The 26,607-nt window shown below is 38.6% G+C and overlaps 1 protein-coding gene across 41 annotated transcripts in view; it reads left to right on the top strand.

Moving 5' to 3' along the window:
* The window catches only part of KCNMA1 (potassium calcium-activated channel subfamily M alpha 1), an 873,358-nt gene that overhangs the window by 717,579 nt on the left and 129,172 nt on the right, over nucleotides 1-26,607 (top strand). For 25 of the 41 annotated variants that reach the window (XM_075130775.1, XM_075130771.1, XM_075130770.1 and 22 more), the window contains 3 exons: nucleotides 1,983-1,994; nucleotides 10,663-10,749; nucleotides 17,482-17,558. In XM_075130775.1, coding sequence (XP_074986876.1) covers nucleotides 1,983-1,994; nucleotides 10,663-10,749; nucleotides 17,482-17,558 — 176 coding nt within the window. The remainder of the gene's footprint in view (nucleotides 1-1,982; nucleotides 1,995-10,662; nucleotides 10,750-17,481; nucleotides 17,559-26,607) is intronic. The other 16 variants (XM_048856391.2, XM_048856383.2, XM_048856376.2 and 13 more) reach the window with 1 other exon arrangement.

Here is a 26,607-nt window from a genome sequence, read left to right as displayed (position 1 = left end):
GCAGAGCCAGGGTTGAGCAGTGAGCACCTCCTGGCACATTGGAAAGTTGGCACCTATAGCTCCAGCCCTGGAGTCGATGCCTATACAAGGAGACGCATATTAACTTCTGAAGAGCCGGATGTGGCTCCGGAGCCATAGGTTGGCCACCCCTGTGCTAGGGAGTCACCTGAAGTGGAGCACTCACAGGCATGCTACTTGAAGGAGAAGAAGAATTTACACAGCTTGTGTAGTAATACGAGTTCTTTGAGATTTGTGTCCCTGTGGCTGCTCCACTACCCACCCTCCTTCCCCTCTGCTTCGGAGCTACCTCTGTGGGACTTTGCGGAAGAGAAGGAAATGAGGGCAGTTCACTCATGCGGCCTTATATAGCCTCGTTACGGGGTACAAGGATGTGCGGGGCTCATATGCAGGCCAAACGGGTACTGCTACCAAAAATCTCTGTTTAAAGGTGCACGGGTGCATGCACACCTGAAGTGGAGCACACGCAGGGACCCATGTCAAAGAATTACTCACTCTGTGCAGTGACTGGAAGCTCTCTTTGTGTACTAGTTCGGCACAACAAACCAGATGACAACATTTTTTGTCCCTGATTTCCATTATTATTTTTAATAATACATGTTATTTATCTGCTTTTATAAGCAAATTATACACCTGTTCCTATGGTTGCACAGAAAAACTCCCTTTGAAGTCAGTGATAGTTTTCCTGTGCAAGAACCATAGGATGAGACATACTACTGTACGCAGTTTTAAGAGACACATAGTGAAATCCTGGCCCCACTGTAATCAACAGCAAAGCTCCCATTGACTTCAGTACAGCCACAATTTCAGCCATAGTGTAAACATCCATTTCCCTAAGCAATCATTTGCTGTGTACATATTTCATGATCCTTTTTTACCTTTGTTTCTTATTTTTTCACACTGAAATTTAAAGATGTATTTTATTTCATGAAGAATATGATTAAATTCTCTTTTTTAAATGAAGATCTTTAAAAAGGCTTTTCTTAAAAAAAAAAAAAAAAAGAAACCCAATAGTTTATGCAAATCCAACTATAAATAATACAGCCATATACACATGGTGAATATAAAATATAATTTATGAAACAAAATGGTGAAACTATATAGACCATATTTTATGCTTCTTACAAATTCTTCATAATAAATCTAATGCATAATTATATTTTACCTTATGGAATTTGAAAAGTCACATAAAAACTGAACCTAACTGTAATATATTAAGAGATTGCTCAATTTAAAAATTTGATCCTGATTTGAAATCCACTACCATAGATCCGTGCACCTGTGCAGAATCTTACTTAAGTAAATGGAATTCCCTAGAGGTGCACTCTAGCTGATTCCACTGTCAGATCAAAATCTGAGTTAGCTGCTAGTGTATTTGAAATAACGTATTCTACTCTTGGGCTAATAATCCTGGATACGTTTGGTGTTAACATGCTTGAGAAACACTTCTTTAGATTTACTGTTGTTTCTATGATGTAGCCCCAAAGTTTATTTCTGAAATACTATTTCTTAAACCAGTTGCAGAAAGGCATCATCTCATGTGTTAAAAAAAAATTAGTCCAAAGGGGCATGTAGAGAATCTGTCTGAGATCACGACAGAAAAAAAGTTATTGAATATTCACAAACCACATCAGTGCAAACTGCAAAGACACACACAGAATCCCCATCCTAATCTCTCAATGCCATTTGGAGTTTTCCATTGCCCCCTTTTTTTTTTCCTGCAAGAGTAAGCAAGAATGAAGGCCTAACCAACATTCTTCCCTCATGCACCCTATGTTTTACTCCTCTGTTAAATATTCTCTTTGTCTCTCCATTTATTTGTCCTCATTCTCAGCAGAAAAACCTTTTTTTAATGTTATGGTCATTGAAGAATTTTCAATAAAGGGTTTTTTTGCTTTTGTTTTCTTGTCAGTTGATTTCTTATCGAAGTGTTTGATTTGCAATTTTTTTCTTGTCGTTTGCAGAAGCCGAAAGCGGTATGCCCTCTTCGTTACCTTTCCTTCCAACCTCAACCCTACCTTCACTCCTTCTAACTTCAGGACTAATTCCTTGCCAAGAACTCAGGAAGATAACACCTTTGTCTATCTTTCTCTCTATATATGTATATATATATATATATATATATATATATATATATATATATATATATATATAGTCATGTGTCTATGTGTGTGTGTATATATATATATATATATATATATATATATGCATATTTATATATGAGCCCCCAATTTCAAAGAGGAGAGAAATAGAATCATTTTGTTTCTTTATTGGTTCTTGTGACTCATGCACTAACTTCTTTGCAGGAATTATAAAATTAAATATAAGCATTAGACTTTTATTTTGTCGTGGAACCATTGATGTATCCAATTATTACATTTGGAAATCAAACTCGGTCTGCTGTTCACCGTCCTTTTTTTCTCTTTTTGTTAATTTATTTTGTATTGTGACATGTCCTCTGTGTCTACCAGTCTGTGTGCTGCCATTTTATCTCCATATTTACAACCTTATTAATAGCCTCTCTTCCCACAGAGTCTTTCTGTAAAATACAAGTTTTTACAATACAATACTTTGTGCTCTTGTAGTTTTGCCTCCCGTTAACAATGACCAAATGCCTGATTTTTTTGCATTGCTGATCCAGATTAATTCTAATACAGTACTCATTAAAGTTACCGTACTGTTCCAGTGAAGTACCTAGAGGTAGTTTATGCTGTATGTTCCTATTCATTTTATTACACGAGCTTTTATTGAAACAACTCAAATGAAAGAGTTTGCTTTGTTTGTTTTTTCTTTGTGTTGGCATGTTTTGCATATTCCTTTAATAACCACGTTACAGGCCTCATCTCTAGCCTACATTCCATTTTGTTGTTTTTGGTTTGAATGAAATAAACAGGGCGGGTCCTACCACATCCCTATTTTTTAACAACTTATCATAGTCTGACTCTTTGTGGTGTTCTTTGGAGACTTCTCATTGTCAAGACATATTTCAGTTTCCTACTTAATCACATACTCCAACCTTAATTTCCACATTTGTTCTGTTGTGTGTATTCTGTGTGTTGTGCTTATTTTCTTTATAGTCTTACACGACTGGGCTTTTTGAGTCGATGTGTGAAAAGAGAGGTGGCTTCCTGTCAGTTTGGCATATTGATATGATCCAACTGCAGAGAAGTTACTGCAACACAGCATCTTCAAGGATCTGCAGTTGTTGCACCTCTACTTGGTTTCTTGCTTTTGAGTGTATTTACCTTGTGGTGAAGGCATGCTGATTCTGGCATGTTGAGCAGTGTGAAAAAGTGTGGTACGAAGTGCAGCTGCTTGCTCCCAGAATAAAATGCATTATGCTGCTGAATTCATTTATTTCCATTGTATTCCTAGTTGATTCACATCTTAAACCAAAAACACTAATTGAACTATTTTACAGTGTATTAATTTCAGTGCAATTATTGAACTAGTTCGTGCTAGCACATCCCTGGTAAAGTACCTTATGCACGCATGGCACACTTAGTAGTCATTAAGAACTTAATTCCTGGGAGCAACACTTTGTGATTCTGTTTGCTTGTAGTAGCTAAGCTTTCATATACTGTAGCATGTAATGTTGCAATGTGTCTTTTGCCTTGTATCCTTTTTAGTGTCATAATAGAATTTTCTATGTATAGCTATATGGAATTTGTACTCATGTCAGTCATAGAGCCCAGAAGAAAGAAGCAATGCCTATGAGTTACAAGCGGTGTGCAGCTGGTATTCACACAGATCCCACACGCTGGTTTGTGCACCTACCCTCACACGTGCTTTCAAAATATATTCTGAAAAGCCATAATGGTTCAAATTAAATCTATAATTTATAGTTGTTTTCATGACATGGCACAATTAAGGAGGCCATTGCACTAATATTGTGCATTTCATCTGGGCACAGCATGAACCAGTATAAAATGGTAGCTGTGTTTATATGTGTGATAGCTATAGTCAATAACATCCCATTATCTCGTTTCAGTTAATATGAGTATTATAATATGACTATTATAATATGTGACTGATGAATATGTTAGAGTTACTATTTTAGTTGCATGGGGAATGGTACAGTACATCTACCACAAGGTTTAAACCAGAGTTGTCATGGCCTTTTGTCATTGATTTAGTTCAAAGTTTGCCATTTTTGCTTCATTGAGTTAAAAAATGGACCCGTATTTTTAGACTGGGATCAATGGCAGTTAGGAGTGTATCTGAAAAATATGAAGAGGAATATCGCTGGGTCAGAACAGGTCCCTTGGCATGGATCTCCACAAGTGTTGTGTTATTTATTTATGTGTACATATTACATGTTACACTGTGAGGTTAGATATTAGCAATTAGGGATTAAATTTTCAGAAGTGCATAAGTCACTTAGAAGAATAAATCCCATTTTCCAAAGCTTCTAAGTTACTTAGTGCTTTTGCAAATTTATCCTAATGAAAGTAAAACATAAAGTGCTAATAACACTGTAGAATGAGACATAGTTTGGCTCATGCTGTGGGAGTTTCCCAACAAAGCTCTACCAATACACCTCCATCCTGACCTACATCATCCCTTTGTCTTCCAGTCTTGGGGCTCCACACAAGGTTCCTGTAAAGGTGCCTTGCCTTGATCTGCTGTCCTCTCTGCTATTTCCATCCTGGTTTCCATCTTCCAATGCATCTTAAACTAATTCCTGTCCTGTGTCATCCCTGGTAATGGAGTTTGAGGTCTTTCCTGAACAAATCTGACAGTCACACCAGACTTGGAGGTAGCTTTGTGATATGGAACCATTGCCCAGTGTAGGGACCCAAACTTGTGTTCATTTGTGATCTGAGCAGAGGCTTCACTTGGGCAAAAGGCCAACAAATGAATGCACTATGACACGTTCTTTTTCATAAATTCATTTTCAAAAACTATATGCAAACTAATATATAGAACTCAATAGAAATGCAGACAACAAATCTTATGGTTCACTTTTTCTATGAGTGAGACTGAAGATAGCTGGACAGTATGGGAAGATAGAAAAAGTTTTCTCTTCCTTCTCAAATGTGTGAAAGAGGGTTTTTCAATATATATTCTAATAGCATAACAAAAAATTATCTCATAGTAAGCTTTCTACCAAGTCAAGTAATTGAAAGAAACTATTCTCACCAAAAAGTGGCTGGTCACTTTTTCACAATGATAATTTGTAAACTGAAATTCAGGCCATCCCATGCCTGGCGTAGACATCAGACAATGTGACAGTAGTAAAGATGAGCACCCGAAGAAAGTCTCACAGGTATTTATAAAAGCAGTACTAGATTTTGATACCTGTAGAGAAGGCATTTATACAAGAAACAATATCATGCACACATACTGTATTTAATATTTTATGCAAATCACTGTATTGATACACTGTGTAACCAGTCCTATCCACGTAAAGTGAGAGGTAATATATGCATGGCTTATGGTCTGTTACTGTGACTGTGAGCTATTAGGATATTTTCTGGTGAGTTTCTACTTAGATACTGGCAGTGGATGGTTTGTACATTTAAAACACCAAAACAGAAACTATGTGGTTCTCAATATAACATCCCAGAAGCTACTCTCGGATATCTCCTTCTCATGTAGGTACTTGTAGACCACAACCAAGACATGTCTTAACCTTCTCTTGGAAAAACTAAATAGACTGAACAGTACACAGTATTCCAGTAATATTCTCATTACCCTATCCATTTCCCCCCTTGATAGTCTCCTGCTTGTACATCCAAGGATTGTTCTAGCCCTCTTAACTACTGCATCACACTGGGAGTTCCTGTCCACTTGTTACCTGCCATGACTCTAAATCCTTTAGAGAGTCACTGCATTCAAGGATATGCTTCCTCATCTTGTAAATGTGACCTACATTCTCTGTTGCTAGATTTATGACCTTGCATTTGGCTGTATTAAAATGCAGGTTATTCAAATTAACCCACTTTACCAAGTGACCCAGATTATACTAGAGTAAAAGTTTTCAAACTATGGTCTGTGGGCCACAGAGAAATTGCTTGTGGTCCATGGAGAATTGACTGGTCACATGGTACTGCCTCCTTCTCCCTATTTTCGACTGCTAAATTGCATTAAACCACAGCTAAAAATATATTAAATATTTTTCTAATATTTGTTTTCTATGTAAAGATCCAACAACAGCTGCCACATGACCCACACATTTATGAATGGTAGGGCAGGTTGTCCATGAGAGAATCTTTGTATTGAGATGTGGTCCATGTTGTGAAAAAAATTGAGATTCCCTATGCCAGAGGAATATACTCCTGAAAGTGAGGTCTGCCAAAGAAGCTACATATCAGAAGTGTTCTAGCTAGCTGCTTCTTCATTAGAGCCGAAGCTAACCTAACCTGGAAATATAATAAAATAGGGAAATTCGATTCTCTCTTTAAAAGTTCAAAATTATATAACGTTCCTTGTCTGATTTAATAGGTTGGTATTAGATTAAAAAATGATCAAATGACTTTGTGATATCAGTGTATATTTGGAAAAATCAGGAGATGTTCATTTTTCATAGCATTGTTCCAGTGCATGGCATATAATGCATTTCATAGTTTGTTCCATTCACTGCTATTCACTCTGTGTAAAAGACTAGGGATACCTAAGGGAGATGTTGAGACTAGAAGAAGTTCTGGTAGAAGTCTTCCTCTTCTACAGCCCCAAGATTACTATACCACACCATCTTCTCCTCTGTTGAGACACAAAGTAATTCAAAAAGTTGGTATTATCATGGCCTTGTTATTCAGATACATGTCACTGTGATGATGATGAAGTTATTGTGAAGTTCCCAGTTCTTTTTTTCCCAAGTCTCTCAAAAATCTTTTACTCCTTACCTACTTGAATCAATCCTTAGCATCACTAGCCTGAGCTATGTTTTGATAGCTTTTTGAAGATAGCAGTCCCATCAGAAGTACCTTCATTTAGTTGCTTTTATAAGTCATGCAAACTAGGTAGAACTTGCTTGTGAGTAGCTGATGCTTGTATTGCCTGTACGTCAGAGTGTGAGAATAAAATCAAATCTGCATGAGCCTCTGCTGTTAGTTATTGTTAATAACACTGATAAGACAGATTTCTTCTTATTCCCATCACATACACAGTCACAAATCCTTATTTTGTGGTTATGTCCTAGTGCAGTACAAGATCTTCTGTCAGATATGAAATCAATTTGTGTGAGTTAGTATTACACATATATATTAAAGGTGAAACTGGCCACCTAAAGTAAGTTTGCCTGGAACTTCCCTTTAGAAGACCCTGTTTTCAGGTGCTTGTCACCTTGATAAATTTTTACTGTTTGGGAGAAAATTTTCTATACTGGGTGTCTGCCTCAGGCTGATCAATTTCCAAGAATGAGATTAAGGAAAAAATATGTTCTTTTGCTCATTAAAAACGTTTTTACAGCCATTTCATCTAGCATCGCCATGCTTTGGAACAAGGGCTTGATATTTGTTATAGGGTTTACTGATGTGTCAGGGGTATACCTTTCACTCTTTCTTTGAAAAAACACACAGATTTATTAACATTTGAAAAATCCATTTGCACATGGTCAGTAGAAATTTGTTACCATTTGGCAGCTGAATTCTGAGATTATTCCATCTGCACTGAGCATGCTCCATCCCAGGACTGTCAGGGCTATGTAGGACTTTCCCTGAATTGCTTCTTTTAGCTTCTGTGGCTTCTTTGACACTGGATACCAGTATTGAGAGCAGGCAAAATGTCACTCTTGTGTTCTTATTGTCCCCACTTCCCCTCTCCCACTGCTGGCATCCTGGCAGTATGGAGGAGTAAGCAACCTGACTCAAATGCAGAGGGGCCAAGAACTTGATGTTGCAGGGAGGAGAGTCGTTTAGGATAAGGAACCTCGGGTGGGAAGGCTGGGAGTGGGGAAGAATGAGTGGGGCTGGCTGGGCAAGCAGACTGTGACTGAGATGAAGAGTGTGGGAGTTGGAGACTGGGACCGGCTAGGATGAGGAATTAAGGGCAAAACTAAGACGAGCTGTGAGGAAGAGATAGGACAGGGACAGGCTTGAGAGGGTGGGCAGAATGGGTCAGGTTTGGGTGGGACAGGAGAAGAAAGGTCTGTGACCACAAGGGAACACTCCCCTCCAGAATCTGGAATAGAACCCATGATTCCTGAGTCTCCACATTTTTTGTGTTAGCAAGTATCTGTGAAACCCAGCCACTGGCAAAGTGTGTGTCTCATCCACCTCTAGTGGATGACAACTTACGTTTGCTGTCAGTTTCTCTGTTAGCTTGAGTAGCAGAGGTCTGTGCAGTAGTTCTAAAGGTTCCAGCCTTGCAGGTGTCAATATGATTCCATGTGATGGAATTTCTGATTTTTTCAGTTTGCCTTTTTAAAACCTAGAAAATTGTATTAACCCCTCGGACCTCCCAAGTTAAAAAAAACATTGAAGTTGCTAAGTCAATGAGGAAATGTCAGATTTAAGGTTGCTTGTGCATAGAATCATAGAATATAAGGGTTGGAAGGGACCCCAGAAGGTCATCTAGTCCAACCCCCTGCTCGAAGCAGGACCAATTCCCAGTTAAATCATCCCAGCCAGGGCTTTGTCAAGCCTGACCTTAAAAATCTCTAAGGAAGGAGATTCTACCACCTCCCTAGGTAAAGCATCTTTAATTCAGTCCCCTTGTGCATATGTATTATGATACAGTCTTTAATTACCTACTTTTTTCAGCACCTCTTGCCTCTTTCATTGCAGAGGATGGACTGTATTTTAGCAACAAATTGGAGTTGTGTAGTGATGGAGGCTATTGTCTGTAGGATCCGAGCCTCGTTTGTTGCAGAAGTAGGAGCTGTGTCGTTAATGAGGCAAAGGCGACTTTGTACATATAAAGTGCTATAAAATGCTAAGTATTCTGAAAAATCAGGCTGTTTAGGAAGTACTCAGATACTGTAGTGCTGAAAAACCCATGAGCCAATGAATAACTCTGTATATAGAGCAGGGTTTCCTGCACAGGGCCACAGGACGAGCAATAAGGATAAAACAAACTATTGAATAGCTTTTTGTTCACTGAGCATCATCCATCCTATGCAGCGAATGAGGGAGGGGTCCTGAGCTACAAATAATATATGATCGTGACAATGAGGACAACGTATCATAAAACATATTCCCAAGGGGCTGAATTAAGGTTGCACAGGCAGCCTTAAATCTGACATTACCTAACTTCTAAATGCTGATTTTGCAAGCTTAATATTCTTGTCACATAGGACTTTTAACGTGTAGAGATATGTGTGTGTGTGTGTGTGTGTGTGTATAAGTATATGTGCAGATGCACCCGCACAAGTACATACACATTCAGTATATAAAATACAGTATATGAAAATGTTCTGCATTTGATGAAAACATTCTATACTTACCAGCATTATCCAACCCAACAATTTATCAGTAACTAAGAGTATCTAAACATTTGATCCTATATTTTTCCCCAAATAATAAGGCTACAAATCTTTAGCATTGCATGTACTTGCAATGTTAGCACCTGATGTCCATTCATATATACATCTTATCTCTTGCTACTTTGGCATCTTTCCTAAAAGTCAGTGTCTGATAAGCCTGAAAACATCATAGTTTCTTTTAGTCCTTGTGTACTGTAAGGCATATGTACTCTTATTACTCTTTAATTTACAAAGATTAAACTAGACCGAAAAACAAAAAAAAAGTGAAACGTTTGACAAGCTTTAGTAAGTGTTTTGTCAAGTTAAGAGCTTAGTTATATTACACTTCAAAGTAAAACAAGATGAAGAATAATTATATCTACCTGGTACCTTATAATATTGCCTGAACCAAAAATACTCTGGTGCTAAATCTTTGACAATACAGCAGATATGTTACACATAAGCAGAGATCAACACACACCATGTTAACTTACAATTTCCTCCATCAAACTGACTTGCAGTCACTCTGTTAGGGTGGCTGGATTATTTTATTACCAGGGGCTGCATAGCAATGTTTTTTTAAAAATGTTATATTAATTTTATGTTTTCCTCAGTAATAATGACTGGTTGTCTTGTACCATTCCCTTTGAGTGTATGTGTGTATTTATTATATTATGTATAATAATATAATATATACAGAGAGGGGTCCCATTATTTCTCACTTCAAAAGAAATTGGCACAAAGATGTTTAAAATGGTTTAATTTGACAAATGACTCTTTGTACTGGTATCAAGTGGTGGTTTCCTTGGAGGATCTCTTCCCTTTTCACCATATCATGAACTTTTCCATCAGCCTGAATAATAGCGTAAGAAAGCTAAACTGCTCCGCTTCACATATGGTTTTTCTGAGATGCTTTTTTTGCTTTGTTTTGGTAAAAGATGCTAATTATTTGATGGCTAGAACAGTAGTGACTTAAGAGCTGAAATGGTGATATGATTTTAAGGGAAGTTACATGGTAGTTACAAATTTAAGTTCTGTAATGATACCCATTGTTGATGTTTAAGCGGTGATCTGATTGGAAATGTCAAAGAAGAAAATGACTTTAAATTTCCTTATAGCCTTTCCTGACTAGTGGGTCCCCTAGAATAAAACAAAAATAGAGAATTTTGGAGCACTCAATTAAAAGTGATATAAACTCATAGCTTTGTCTTTTTGTTTCTTTGTGTTTTATTGAGCAGTATATTAATCAATCCTGGAAACCATGTCAAGATTCAAGAAGGTACTTTAGGATTCTTCATTGCAAGTGATGCCAAAGAAGTGAAAAGGTAATTTGTTTATTGCATCTCTTTTAATTAAAAAATGCAGCCTCTTCCTTGTTTTATTCTTTGCATTTAGAGCTTCGCCCCAACTCCCATAGAAGTGAGCAAAAGGATTCACATTTCTTCAGTGGGGGTTGAATTGGACCAAATTCTGCCTTCAGTATGTACATGCCTCTCTTTTTGGACTCTTTCCCATGGCGAAAAAACTTTAACTGAAATAAAATGACATAATAATTTTGCAGAACCTATGAAAAAGAACCAAAGAGAGAAAAGTTAAGTTAGCAGGGTTTTTAACCTCAAAAAGCCCACTTTGGCTATGGGCCAGTTTATCTACTGTTGTAACGTAATTGACCCTAATGGAGTTAGTTGAGCAGATAATGGGGTCCCTAGTTTTGGCCTAAGATTTAGGTGTTCAGAGAAATTCTTTTATATAGGGTCAGTTTCATCAACCGCAACAAATATTTGTTGTGGGCAAACTCAGCAGTGTTCATTCAGCATTACATTGATGGTATGACCATCACCTTGTTACTATTCTTGATGAGAACTATATACTATGTAGGCACATAATAATGAATCAAACTAAAACAGACCAGTACTTCCCATCCAATGTGGGCTACTTTACCTGTTTAGCAGACTAAGAACTTGGCTGTATCAGTGAGATTAGGGCTTGGATTAATTCAAGCTACAGTTATACAAGAAAACTTTGGTCTCATGCCTAGCAGCCCACCAAGGGGTGTCATTATTAGACTCCAGTGCACACCCAGTGTCTCGTGATTATGAAGTCTTTAGAAAGATAAAGCAATGTCAGAAAATAATTTCTAAGATAAAGAAATAACTTTTAAAAACATTTGGAAGATAAATACATTTTTAAAAAGCTAAAAAAGTAATTTGTTGCCTGGTCATCCCTCCCAAACGTGTGTTACTCCAAAATGAAAAAGAAGACACTCCAATGTGCAAGAAATAGAGTTGGCTGCAATTATTATTTTTTAAATCATGTTGAACTTGAGATCAAGAATCAGATTGTTATCTCAGAACTAGCCACCTTCTCCCTCCATAACCATTCCATCTTTTAGGCCATAAAGACTTTCTTCCAAGGTGCAGCTGTGCCCATCCAAACAGTAGGAAGCTGTCTCCCAGAACCATCATCCCCTCTTCAGCCATATTGTGTTAGTCAATCCACAAGGGCAGGTCCCATATCTGTAAACAGTACAGAGGTCTAACCACCTCCTCCTCCTCCTGCTTTTACCACAGATTCCTGGGTTCTTGCAGATATACCTGCTCTGATTCTGGCTCATAGATATCAGGCCAGTGAACACCTGTTAAACTCCAGGGCCCCTTCCATCCAGCTGCAACATGTCAGAATTATTATAAACATTCCAACCTCCAGCTGCCTGCAAACAAAAACCCAGTTCTGCCAAATGATACCTGTGGGTTCCATCAATGTCAAATGGCACAGAAGTGATGCACTGAGAGAGGTGAAAATCATCCCTTAATTAAGCCTACTCTGCCGAAGAAGGAACATTCTTTTCCAACTCCAAAGCTAGCAGTCTCTGCGAGCCAGGGAATTTCACCTACCCCCAGCAAATTTGCTCCTTCCCAAATTAACATTCCCCAACAGCCAAGCCAACCACAGAGGGAGAAGGGGCAGCTCCTCTGGTCTCCCTCCCCTTGTAGCTGGCCTCTAATGGAATGTCTCCTAATTTGCACAGGTGCCAGTGAGAGTAGAATTAGGCCCTTTGTGTCTCCTTCCTGATCTGTAAAATGGACAGAATAATACTGAGGTATCTCAAAGGGATGACATGCAGATTGTTCAGTGCTATACTAGTGCTGCATATCCCAAGAGCTAAATTATTGATTTAAGCCCCAGCCCTGCAAGAGGCATGACTCCAACAGATGTTCACAGTTTCCTCATCTCCCTTACACCAATTTTAGACTGAGGTAAGCATGTCGACGTCAGTCTTGTTACTCCTCAAAAGGGCACTACGTGCATTCTTGCCGGTGTAACGTGGTGGCCTGCCCTTGGGCTGGAGAGCCTGGGGCTAAGCCATGCCTGATCACACCTGAGGGGAATCAAGCAGTCCCAGGCTAAAAGATAGCAGGAAGCTGCAGTAGGAGGGGGCTGAGAGAATAACTGAGCCTGACATTAAGCAGAAGAAAGCTGTCCAGACAGTGGTCCTGGGAAACACCATACCCAGGAAGCAGGGCGGAGTCTGACAGACAGACCCTTTGGGAGCAAGGGGCTGTGCCAAGCTGAAACTGGCATTATTTTGGCCTGCTGGGTGAGCGATGGACTGGGGCTGCGGCCTGTGTGCACTTAGAAGTCTAAATAAGTGAGACCCCTTTTGGGTATTGTTTGAACTTTTTGAACTGGAAGAGTTCTTAAAGGGTCCTGAAGAGGTGGAAACACAGGCAGGGTGCTGCTGAGCAATCTCTGGCCCAAAGAGAGAGACAGGAGGTAGCTGCCCTTGCTACAGCTGGGCCCTGCTGTTTCTCATCTCCAGCACCACCTTTGTGAAAGCTATTACTGTGGGCAGGAGCTCCAGCAGCCTGTGAGCCCAGCAGGAAGTTCTTGTTCTCTCTCTTGTCTCTTTCCCTTTCCATGTGCACAAGGCTATTCACATGGTAGCACCAAGACACTAACCTGTGTATTTACAAAGTGTTGTAGCCATGCAGTTCCCCAGGGAAATTAATGGAGACCGCACCAAGAGAAACCTGGCATGATATTTTTGAAATGACAGAAGTTGAATAGTGAAGATATATTTAGAGTAAATTTACTTAGCGCTTTTAAATCAATTTCCATCCATGACAACAGCAAGTTGAAGCAGAAGCTCTGACTTGCCTTTTCCAGAAGTGTTAGGCTAGAAGTATGCATGGTTGCTGCCTCTCTTCACATATTCCCTAGCCATTCTGTACAAAGCAGATCTTGATCAGATGTGCTTCAGCTAATGCAGCCATTTATGAATATTGTCAATTTCACCTTTGTAACTTGATGAATCAGAGTCAGAAAAATTTTTCCAAAATTGAGAGAAACTTAATCCCCCTCCGTGAATTATATGCCTTTGTTTTCAAACAAGTGGTGGATGGTTTAATGGGATCTGAATGGCAATAAAAAAGATTCTAGGAGAGTAAAAAACAGGATTTTTACCTAAGTACAATAAAACAAAAGTAAACATATGTATTATACTTGTAGCTCAAATTAAATGTGTTTGTTTATGTTTGATGTGCTTTTAGAGATGCTGGCAAGTCTTTTAGGTTAGATCTATACCATATTGCAATGCATATTTAACACTGTTTATGCACCATAATTTGTCGTAGAGTAATTTTGTATATTGCTAAAACTATGATTTTTTATGTTTTTTTAAATAATAGGTACATATTACACACCTTTATGTTAAGGATTTATTGAAGAGAATGGCTGTATATAAAATGTTGAGTGCTAATAATGTGTCATAGATACAATATGAGTGATGTCTTTATCATTCTTTATCCACTTACATTTTATTATGCAGTATGGAAATCCATTTGTTTTTTAATTCTTTAATCAATATGGTAATTTCATTTTTAAAAGCATCTGTGTCACCTATTCTTGGTCTTGCACCTAGGGTATGCTTGCACTGCAATCTGCAGTGTGACTGGAGCATGTGTAGAATACCTAAGATAGCTTTCCTCATGCTAGCACAGCTAAAAATAGCAGTATAGGGGCGACGGGCTTCAGGGTCCCTGGCATGCTTATACAGCCCCGGCTAAGGCTCATACCTCTGTATCTACATTGCTGTTTTTAGCCATCCAGTGTGGGTATGTCTATGGAAACATCAATCACACCTCGTATTGCAGTGTAGACAGACCCAGAGAGTATCATGCGTAGCAAATACTAAGGCCCTAATTCTGCATTGGGATCTGGCAGTGTGGCTCCCACACCTGTGCAGTGTTCGTCTAAACTTGTAGGGATTTGGGGAAGGGTCTGTGATAAAAGATCCTGCTTCAGAAGTTGGATCTAGAGCTGCACTAAGTGTCTGAAGGGGGAACTGCAAAAACTGGAGAGGAAATTTTGGCCAACAGAAAGAGGAGGAAAATCCAACAGTTAGGAGAGGGGTGACTCCCTGGAGTCCACATGGTCCATAGAAGAGTAGAGACTGCCACTCCTGAGTCCCAGTCCTATCTCTGACAGTGACTGGCTTGAATAGATTATTTAGCTAGTCCACATAGCGGGTTTACAACTCAAGTCTCCTGATGGTTAGTGCCATACTGACCTGCTTCCTGGCAGGTTACTTAAACTCCCTGGACCAAATTCAGATATTTGAATTAAATTAGTTTCAATTGTTTTGTGTAGATTAAATTCACAATTGTTTGAATTAGACCCTCTTATACTAGCTTGAATCCATGTACCTTCCCATTAAACTAATTACACCAGCTGTATAGATAGGAAAAGGAGTCTACAGACATGTCTGCACTACAAGTTAAGTGGGGGGGAGCCAGGAGCCCAGACTGCAGCCTGGCTTGGAGCAGGGAGCCCGGGCAGTAGCCTGTCTCAGAGCCGGAAGTGGGAACACTAACTCTGTAGTGTAGACCAGGCCTACATGGATATCAAGCAGCAAGAAGAATGTATAAGTTTAAGTAGAGAGGGGACTACTTGTAGCTCTGATATAACTGCAAAATATTTTTGTGATTAAAATTTAAAAGCCCACTGAACTTTTACTCATTACTCAAAATGAACAAAACAGTTTCATTTCTCTTTCACTGTATTTTTATCTCAGCTTCGTCTGTGCTTGGGGTTCCAATCTAAAGCATTTAAATGTTCTCAACAGACTGTTAGCAGGAAGTAGCAGATGTGGCTTTCTGACAAGGCTTCCTGCCTAGTTTTGTAGACACAAGAGGTTTGGATGGTCTACAGAGAAGTATCGAGATATTGAGGCTGATATCTGAACCACATCTTTAGATGCTGTCAGGTTCCCCATTCCTAATTAAAAACACCAGCCATAGGTCAAACTTGGAAAATATCCATTGACTCCACGTAGCCTGGCAGTTAAATCACAAGCCTGAGAGCTTGGACACATGTGACAAACTGGCTCTTTGACCTTGGACAAGTCTCTTGATTTCTCTAGGCTCCAGTTCCCCCTTTTGTACAGAGGGGATCGTAACACCCTCCTTAGGTAATGTTCTGTGACGGAGTACAGGAAAACACCCAGAAATAACTCTGCAGGCCTTGTCACCCCTGCACATAGTACTAGTCACTTCCTCTTTACTTGTGCTTCTGGGATCTGGAAGATGGATTATGTTTTTTCCTTACACCAGGAAAGTACCATGCTCCCTGTGCCCTCTCCCTTTCTGTAACATTCCTGCACTGTGTGAAACATTCATAAACCCTTGATATTTTTGTCTAAATGAATTAATAGCCCTTTCATTTACACTGGAACCAAGAATATATTCGTCCATGTCCCTGTGTATTTGTTGCTTATTTTTCTTTCCAGTACCCAAGGACTGTAGGTTCTTCTGTTCCCATGGCCTCTTCTATTTCTGGAACCTACAAGCCACCTCAAGTGCAGGAGCAGTATTACCTGCAAGACCTATGGTGTGGCCTCAAGTCACCCCTCATTTCCATCAGCCTGAATTTGTAGAGAGGAGTCTGGGTCAGAGGAGGCAGGCGATGCGGGAAATTTGGCAGATGCTGAAGTGCAGGATGGCCCAGTTGTCATGCCAGCAAAAATAGGTGTATATTATAGCAGCCCAGACTGGCTCAGTTAGAGGCTAGCTGTGTGATCTTCATGAAATAGACATGTGTCACAGCAATCGTGTGTGACATACTGACTTGACAGGCTTGTGAAATCTCCTGTGGGCAGTTTGATGTACGTTTTTTAAAACATAATTTTATGTTAATGATATGTAAAGTTTTATTGCACCCTTACCCTTCGTCACTTACCCTACATTCTGCACACTTCACCTATCAGTCAGCTCTTTGCTACGCAGTAACAGGCCATGTATAAAAGCCTAAATAGACAGAGAGTTAGGTAGGTCATCTTGTGAATTACGTATTTTTGTTTGCTTAGGGATTTTTGCTGAGGGTTTATAATGCAGTCAAAACTAGTGTGATTCTTCTCTAATTGAACCCTGATGGCAAATGAAAAGAAGTCTGAATCAAGAGGACAGTAGTCCCCATGTTTATTCACTGCTTTTTAAGAACCTGTTTTTCAGACACTGGCTTCCATTTTTACAGGTGCAAATAATAGCATGTATGATATTATTGACCACAATTTAGGTCACAATGACATTGACATTGCTGATTGCACTCACCAGTATGGAGGTCCGGTGGAGGGTAGACTGCAAACTTGGCCTTAAAAACTTAGCTGTCCTTCTCAGAAATCATGTGGCTCTGAATTTGGGACTTTCATGTCAAGAACAGTGAACTCATTTCATATGTGCCTTGACGATGAGACTTATTCTTCCAAAGATGAAAGGCAGATGATCTGATCCACTGTGTCATATTTATCAACCCGTCTCCTAATTATTTTTCAAATGAAAGTTTATTAAAAGAAGCACTAACTTGAATCATAGTCTTGTGTTTGAAATTAATGGTCTTGCAGCAAACATTTCCTCCTTTAAATGTCTAAACCTTTCCAAAGATTAAAGGAAATTAGTGCTGGCATGTTTCATTAATTTGGCAATGTAGCAGGAGGAAATGTGGGACTAATTTCATTTGTGTGGATTAAGAAATGTGTCAGTTTTTCCGTTCTGTCTCTCCAGGGCATTTTTTTACTGCAAGGCCTGTCATGATGACATCACGGATCCCAAAAGGATAAAAAAATGTGGCTGCAAACGGCGTAAGTAATATTTCTTCTCCCTCCCTTTTCCTCCCCCCTCCCCCTCAGGACCTGCTCAGCCTTAAGGAATTTCTTTAAATGTATTTATGTGTTTTACACAGTGGTGCAGAAAGGGTAGGAAATAAATACATGGCAATGCAGTTAAATGTCATTTGTAATTCTGATGTGAATATTTTTAAAATTAAATTTCACACCACTCACTCACACCTGCAGCTTCATTAAAATGCCTGTTTGTGTCCAAAGTTAACAAAGTTCAGATAATTAAATCAAGATGAATCTGTGCCCACGGCATTTATTTGTGGGCAGTGGGAGGTTCTGAATCTGAGTAGATGAACAAACTTATTCACATGGGGCCAAATTCTGCCCTGACTTACGCCCTGTAAAAACCCATTACTTGCAATGGGCTTCCGTGAGGCGTAAGGGCAGAATTTGGGCCTTGTATAATATAATGTAACAAGTAAAGTAAGCTAAGAAACAATACTGAGTGATGTAATAATGCTGAAATAAAATATTATGATGAGACCCATAGGCTCCATCCTGCTGTCATTCTGCAGAGGAAGTCCCAAAGTCGATGACAGTTCTGTGATCAGAAGAAATGCAGGACTGGTTCCTTTAAATAGGACAAAATTCTGCTTTCAGAGGTGTTCAGCAGACTTCAGTGTTTATCACCTGCTTTACCCAGATTAATAGAACTGTGGTTGATGTCAGCAGGAGATATGTGAGTGCAGGGAGAGCAGAACATTGGAGTGGAGACCTGGTTTTGTTTTTGTTTTTTCTTTATATTTATGCAGGAATATATCTGGCTCTTTAATTTTGGTGGACTTTATACAGTCAGGTTACCCAAACCAAATGCCCACACAGTGGATTTGACCAATTAAATATTTGCAGTATAGATTTCAAATGTAGGCATAGGGATTCCTTCTCTTAATGGATATTTGAATATCATGTGTACACTTTACATGGTTTAGATATTCTGCCATTAAAAAGCACATGACCCTGTTTAGAGTCACAAGAAAGGTGGGTTGGACTGTCTCAGCAGAGTCTGCCCGTGCTTCTGCTCCTGCTACTTTTATGATTCCCAAAACACTGTGGCCTACTGATTGCTGTTGTCTCACTACAGTCTTGGCATTTGGAAGAAAGGGCTAGACTTGGACCTTCACACACACCAGAAAAAGGGTACTCTACTTGAACCATACCAGAAGATGAAATTCTTTGTAGAGAAAAACAGTACTATTAGAGTCCTTAAGGACAGCCTTCCTCTTCTCTCCCAAAAAAAGACGATCAAGGAGAACAAGGCTTTGACATTGTTTTCTTAAGGTAGCGTAATAGAGACAGAGGAGCTGAGACTTTAGTGGAGAATGATAGCCACAATAGCCACAGTGAATGCAAAATTCATGGAAATCAAAGATACCTGATGTGGAAGGAACGCATGCATTTGCCTAACATATTGAAAAAAATTGTTCAAGAACAGCTTATCCATGTGAGAGTGTGACCCTGGAACTGCTGCCAAGGTCAGTGATTCTGCTGAGTAAGTTCTGGTCAGGCAAGTGAAAACTACCTGTGGCTTCCTGTAACTCACAAAGCTAATTTTTTTCCAAGATTTCCCAAAATACTAGGGAAGGGGAAATATGTAACCAACGCAGTGGGGGCTGTTGTTGCCTCCCTGCCCTTTATGTATTTTTATTTTCCCCCACCCCACTTTTTGTACCTGTAATACCATGCTGTGCTAATGTATGCAGACTTCTATCAAATTCTCTAAGAGAGTTGGTATCATTTGGATTCGAGACCTACATAGTTGTGCTACATTTAACTCAAATATATTGTAACATATGAACAAGCAACTACAATATAAAGGGCAGAAGCATGAAACGGAATAAAATGTTCAATTTTGGGAAGCCGGGGAAAAGAAAAATTCTTGGAAAGAGACCAACCAACACAGTATAAAACAGCAGTAAGGCCATGTCAGGGCTAGGATGACAGCCTCTGCATGTAGCACTAGGAAATGCTCCAAACGACATGGTCACACACATCAGTCTAATGCATTAAAGGGTGTTGGACAGATGTGGAATGAAATGATGGAGTTAGTGAGGTTGAAGAAGGAGCCTGTCAGAGCCACCATACTGAGCACTGAACACCAAGGGGATAATCTTCCGAGTCAGGAGGAGGGAAAAAAGGCAATGATGGCAAAGTCTAATATGTACTCAGAATATTTTCTTGGTTTGGTTTCTCTCTCTCTCTCTCTTTCTGTCTCTCTCTCTCTCACACACATACACATACACACACACACACACACACTTTTCAGAACAGCTGATAACAGCCGCATGTTCATAACTATTAACAATAATTCAATAGCTTTGTTTTTAAAATCCTGTCAATCAGTGAATGATATATATCAAGATTTTTAAAGGTAACGTGATTTTTGGTCAGTCGATTTTTGGATGCTCATCTCTGAGACACCTTAAAAGGGTCTGATTTTTAGAGGGCAGATGCTCAATAGTGTCTGCAAATCAGGTCCCTTTAAGGTGTCACAACTTTGGCCCTCAAAATCACTAGTCACTTTTGAATATCTTAGCCATCATCTCCACATATATGGTGCCTGAATTGTTTGTCTTAAAAACACAATCTAGCTAAAACAAAGCAGAAATTACAACAAAACATTTCCTTCTAAATTGTGGGGCTTGGCTGTCAACTTAATTTACAATGATATTGTGAACAGTTCAGATATTTTTTTTTAATTAATGAGCAACATAATCAAAATTAGAGACAGTGGAGTACAGATGACATCTAAGATGAATTGAAGGGATGAAGATAAAACTATCCGCATGTACAGGTGAATGAAATGTGAAAGAATATCATCTTTACATGGAAATCTTAATTATTATGGCATTAATTACATGCAGCTTCCTGGGACAGTTGAAAGCCATGTTCTTTAATAATGCATCTGAGGTTTCATGTCCCTTTAGATATTGTCTGAATATTAACTGTGGTATTGTCAGGGTCTATAAGTGAGCCTGACCTACATAGCCATTTGTCCAAACCTCTTAGGCCTAGTATTAATAATTCAAGTAAGAACTATGCATCTCCACGAGGCTAGGGATAATTAAAGTAACTATGCTTTCTTTTCACAGTTTTCAGCCATCCGTCCTTCTCCCTCCTCTCCTTACTGCCTGAATAATCTGTAAATATTCATATTACATTGTCCAGAGAGAAATATAGAAATTCTATTCACAAACCATTGATAATTTTGTGGTATATTTAGCTTATGTTTTCAATTTCTTTCTTATTTAATTTCATTATATCTTTTCAGCAAAGGGCCAAATGTATATACATATATATTAAATGCAGCCACGCTGGGATGAAATCTCTGAGCTGGATGATTCACACTTTCTGTTTCTTTCATTCTGTATAACAACACTTGTCTAATTCTCTATACATTTTTTCCAGCCACTTTCTTGCTGCAAAGGGTGGGGGTTGAACCCCAGAGGGACAGATCGTGTGTACGTTGATGTTTTTAAAGGAATGTGTTGTAACCTGTGAAAATTGACAAATTTTTGATTTATTTTTCCTCTTGCTGCCTTGGAACACGCTCCCTACTATATTTTAACTGCACACTGATAGTGATCTATTGTGAGTAAAAACGGGTTCCCTGTAGCCCAGAGTACAGTCCAGCCTGTCTTTCTCTAGCAGAGAGTTTTTTTGTTTTGTTTTGTTTAGTAGTTTGGTTCTTTTCTTTAATATTTATGTTGCATGTAGCAGTGACGTCATACTCCCACCTTTCTCATCCTTTACACCCACACGGATCAGGGCGACGTTGAAGAAAATACAGCAGTTTCCTCCACCTCCCTCTTTCCTCCCCATTTTCTCCCCAATCTTATTTTTTATCTCCAATGGAAAATGAAGCCTTTACAATGGCATTTCCTTTAAATGACTTTGGACTTCTCATTACTTTTTAGGGACGCCAGTTAGGCTGGAGTAATTACCACTATAGCACTGTTTGCCTGGTTAAGTGGAATTCATTGTCGGGCTTGTATTCAAGGTCTTGGGCTTGTATCCTCTGCAGCTCAGCGTCATTTCATGACAGAAAAGGCATACAGCAATTCCCCACTGTCCCTTCCCTCCATCCCCAGCACCAAAAAAAAAATAAGCCAGGCAATGAATTATTTGTGTGATCAACTTCTGATGCATAAACCTAAACCTATTCTTAACTGGAGACAAGTGACTCCACAGTGGTAATTATTTTCCCCAGTCTATGAAATTTCCGTTGCTGTAAAATTAATGATACATGTGTATGGCCCAATTATGCATAACTCTGAGGCTTATTACAGACCCAGTATGAACTTTATAGACCACTCTGTCTGAATCTGAGCCGCAGCATTGTTAATTCTACAGTATCTATGGAGGCCTTCAGTCATCAACCATTTCTTAGTGCACACATGGTCCTGGTAGTTAAAATAAATACAGCATTTGGGAAGTGGAGAATAGTTTACATTTGCACTGATTTGTTGTACAGGCACTCCAAAGAAAATACATTGGGGAGGGGTGGGGTGCTGCTACCATACTTACAGGACTATTCGGAGCGTCTCAGTATGACTAAACTGTTCCCCAACAGCTTCAGGGACCAGGATTAGATAGATCAAGGGTATAATGAGCCAAAGTGGTACCACTGGGAGCCCACTAACCACTCACTTTAGCCATGGCTACTCCAAACCTGTGAGGTTACCATGTTTGGGTTTTTTTACCATTTCCCCATATGTTACTGTTGTTAATTTGTTTTATGGTAACAAAAGCTTCTGGCCTTCTTGTGCTAGGTGCTGTACAGTCACATAGGAACACAAGGACCTAAAGCATCCAGGAAAGGCAGTACTTCTGGGAATAACATCACAGTGTTAGCCAATCAGCATATCCAAATGCTGCATTGCCATTTATTGTTGGGAGGTACATTGAGGGAATGGGAATCTACCACTCCACATAAGGTGCTGAACACCACAGTTGAAAGCATTAACTAGCTCAGGAGCCAAGTTCACCAACCTGCCTATTTGAGACCATTAGTGATGGCAGAATTGACCACTTGCATATTAACTATTTACAGTTCAGCCAGATAAAAGCTGTGTTCTTGGACATAGATTTATAAGTGATTTTTACATGTGTAAATTAATTAAGTAATTAAGTAATTAAGTAATTAAGTAATTAAGACCCAGAAATTTAGTACTCTGAATGAGGATTTTATTGTTGACATGAGTAACTCTAGGACCTAACCCAGCATCCTCAGGGTCTTGCCCTGATGTCAGCTAAAGGCAGTGATCCGATAGGCCTGCATGGTTCCCCAGTCTCTGTTTTGGTTTTAATTTCAGTTCCTATCCTCAGTAAATCAGCATTTGAAAACAAATGTCCAGTTCCTAGTGCAATAATCTTTGGTCCCATAGAGATCAATTAGCAGTATCAGGACTATTAAGACAAAAATAAATAGGTTTAAAAGTGAGATTATAATCAGAAGAGTGAGACTGTAAAAATGACAAAATGGGGGATTTGTTCATTATTTCTCAATTATTTTCATTTCAAATTTGTCCTTATTTTACAAGATGAGACTATTTTTCTTTCTTTTCACCTTGCAAGTGCCATATAGGATCTAGGATTCAATCTGTGTTCTTTCTGTAGTGTACATCATCACCACTAATAAAGATTCTGCAGTCAGAACTTAGGTGACTGTTTAGCTAATGATGCAAAAGACACAATACGATTCTTCATTTTTGCAATTGCAAATTATTTTGATTGCCATCAAACTACTAATATTACTGCCCACAATTCATACTGGGCATAATTATTCGCAGACACAAAATTGTTCTGAGAAAAAGAGGGCTAGGTTGAGTCCGGGTTGGAAGACCAAAGCCACAGAGAACAGAGATATTGAAGAATCCATTTTTACATAGCCAGTTTTCTGAGTATAATTCATCTCAAGCTGAAAGAGAAGATTTAAACAAGAATATATTTTTTTAAAATAAATATGCAGCTTTGTCTTAGTTCTTCTAGTAGTTTCAGCCCCCTTAGAAATGAATGGAGGAAGAACACATTGGCTGAGTGTCCCCCAAAATATAATGTAGGAAGGGTCGTGAAGATGTATGAAAATAAAAATGAATTGGTCTATAAAAAGTCATTAATTAAAAACATGCAAGTCTTTTCTAAAGTTACTGATATACAGTAGAATGTGCAGATTGTCCACTCACTTCACCTGCTGCTCCTGCGGTTTTGGCTGAAGAACAAGAACACCCTGTGAATTTCAGGAAACAGCTAACAAATTGCCTATGACTGACATCACTTAAAGTTAGAAATTTGCAAAACTTGCAAAATAGCTTGCAGGCTGCATTTGGTGATCTTGAAATTACCCTGGAACACAGTGAAATGATGGAGAGCTAGCCTTGCCTGTTGTGTTAAGAGAAAATCAATTGTCACCAGTTTGACATGCTGCTGTATTTTTAAGAAAACTGAAATTGTGCTGTGGGAAGCCCTTTCAATTTTTTAGACTGATGATGTTAACCAACGTCGCCAAAAGGCAATCAAATCAATATGGTCTTCCTTTAATGCTGCTAGTTGCTTTATAACATAATTTCTTTGTAAAGTTCCCCTTTGTTGTCATTTTACTTGCTGTGGATCATGAGAACTTGATGACTTGAAATGACATCATATCCATTTCAATTCTTAATGGTAGTTGGGCGCTTTTTTACTCACTGCCAATCAAGTGACCTCCAGTCAAGATTCTATTCTATTTCAGTAGCTGTTGTTTGATAGAGATCCACTAGATGTCCTCATAGATCTATTTTTTGTTACCATTTTGGTCCATGAGTAAAGCTGCTGTTAGTGACGGGTGGAGCAATGAGATCAGGAAGACTGTATGGTAACATAAAACATACAAACAAAAAAAAGCAATCAGCAGAGAAGAAGGGGTGCTTTGTCCTGCTTGCTCTAGACAAGGAACTGTTATTTGACAACTTATTTAAAGAACAATCGGCAATTTCCCTTGCTTTCTTTTGTGCCTGAAAATATTCCCCATTACTCTTTGTGAATTTTAAATGACACCTCACTCAGACAATCTTAGGTACTTTCTTCTAGACATTTTGACAGAGCTTGGGGGACTTTGTGATCAGAAAATGAGGTGTTGCCAGAGTGCTAGACACTCAGCTTTCTCCTCCAAAGTAAAAATGAAGAATGTCGGTCTGTTTTAAAAACTGCAACAAAAACATTTGTGCTAATTTTAAAATTATAAAACAAATGAAAACTGCGATTTGAAGTCTAAAATGTTGATAGTTTTGGAAACATTTTTTTCCAAATAGCTTAAAAATCTTGCCTCAGTGTGCTGCTCTTATCAAATAGTTTGTGTCAGTGGAACAGCAACATTTTGATTAATTAAAACCAAATTTCACTGGCTCAATTTCAGATACATAGGAAAGTCCTTTGTTTGTTTTTTGTTTTATTTTGGGGGCGGGGGGTGGTTATACCAAGAAGAGAGAGCTGCCATTCCCTTCTATCCATTTGTTTTTCAAGAACCTAAAATAGAAAATTAAGTTGTTTTATGTTCTGTTTTTATTTTCACCAGAACTGCAAATAACAGTTCCATTCTGCATCCTGATAATTTCTACAAGGGTATGGTAGAGAATGATTGGATTTTTATGCAGCTGCTACAGGTATCATATGAATTTAGCATCCATCCAAAAGGCTGTACAAAAAGAGCCCCTTATCCCCTGCTGATTACCATTTTTTATTAATATTTATGGAGGTTTAACAGGAAACAGTATGTGTGTGGCTGAACCATCTTTAATCATTTCTGTCTTGTCTTTGATCTTCTCACTAATCATCCTTACTAATATTCCATGTTTTAATTTAAATTTATTTCAATATTGTATTTGGTATGAATGTAAAATGACTGTGTAACAGGAATGAAGAATTACAGCATGTTTTCTTTACAAAATGTATTGCTTTAATATGTGATTGCTTATATACTGGTTTAAACCCTTATAGCAAGTCTTTTTTGTTACATTTATTGCCAGGTTAAAGCCTGTTTCTTGCATGTTAACAATGTGAAATATCAAAAAATTATGCATGGTCTCCAGAACAACCAATAATAATAGTTAAAAACAGTCCCTGAAAGGTGTGGGTTTTAAGATGTACCTGACAAACTTTCCCTTATTGAATAGAAGGATTTAAATTGTCCATATCGTTGGTTTAAGTCTGATTAAAATGGTTCCAAAAGTTTTCCTTCCCATCTTTCCCTGCCCTTAACAATGATTTTTTTATTTTAATAAATGTCATAGTTTATTATTTTCTGTTGACAAAATATGGCTATAAGTAATTGAAAACCAGGGACTGTTACTAACCAACAACATAGTATTACAGAATTGTCAGATACTGTGTTTTGCTACAGCATTTGATTAGAAAAAATCCTTCAAAACAGCTGTATTTTAAACCCAAAACGAGTCTTCCTTTTTTCCTCACCTAGTATTAGTGTGTTTCTGACAAGTACCCTTTATCTTTTTTCTATGGAACTCCACATGTTGTTAGAGTGAAAAACAAAATAATAAAATAAAAAGTGGTGTAACAGAAACATCTAATCAGATTATGAACAAATGTCTCCCCTCCTTTGTCCCCAACTTTTAGTTTTAAAGGTACATGCTGGGGAGAATTAGGAGAGGGAAATATGGATGAATCAAATGCTGTTTTGAATTTTCTGTATTGTCTAAATTTGTATGGATCAAAAGCTGCAGTGGAACCCTTTATACTAAAAGCCAAGCTCTGAGGAATGATGTACCATGCACTGAACGGGCCTGATGCTGCATGATGACTTTCTGAACAGCTGCAAGATAACTTGACTAAGATGCTAAAAGAACATGTAACTAGAAATACAATTAACGTTTTAGAGGAATGGAGTCACTGCTGAAGAGATCACTCATTCATCTCCCTCAATGCCTGTTTTCCACAATCATAACGTTACCCTTGCTTGACAAATGTACTGTATGGCAAGTCACAAAGGTCTTAGAACAGGACTTGACCCATTTGAGAG

Source organism: Caretta caretta, chromosome 7, assembly GCF_965140235.1.
Source record: "Caretta caretta isolate rCarCar2 chromosome 7, rCarCar1.hap1, whole genome shotgun sequence".
NCBI classification, from domain to species: domain Eukaryota; kingdom Metazoa; phylum Chordata; order Testudines; family Cheloniidae; genus Caretta; species Caretta caretta.
The sequence above is the reverse complement of the archived record's forward strand: the minus strand, read 5'-3'. Positions and strand labels throughout refer to the sequence as shown.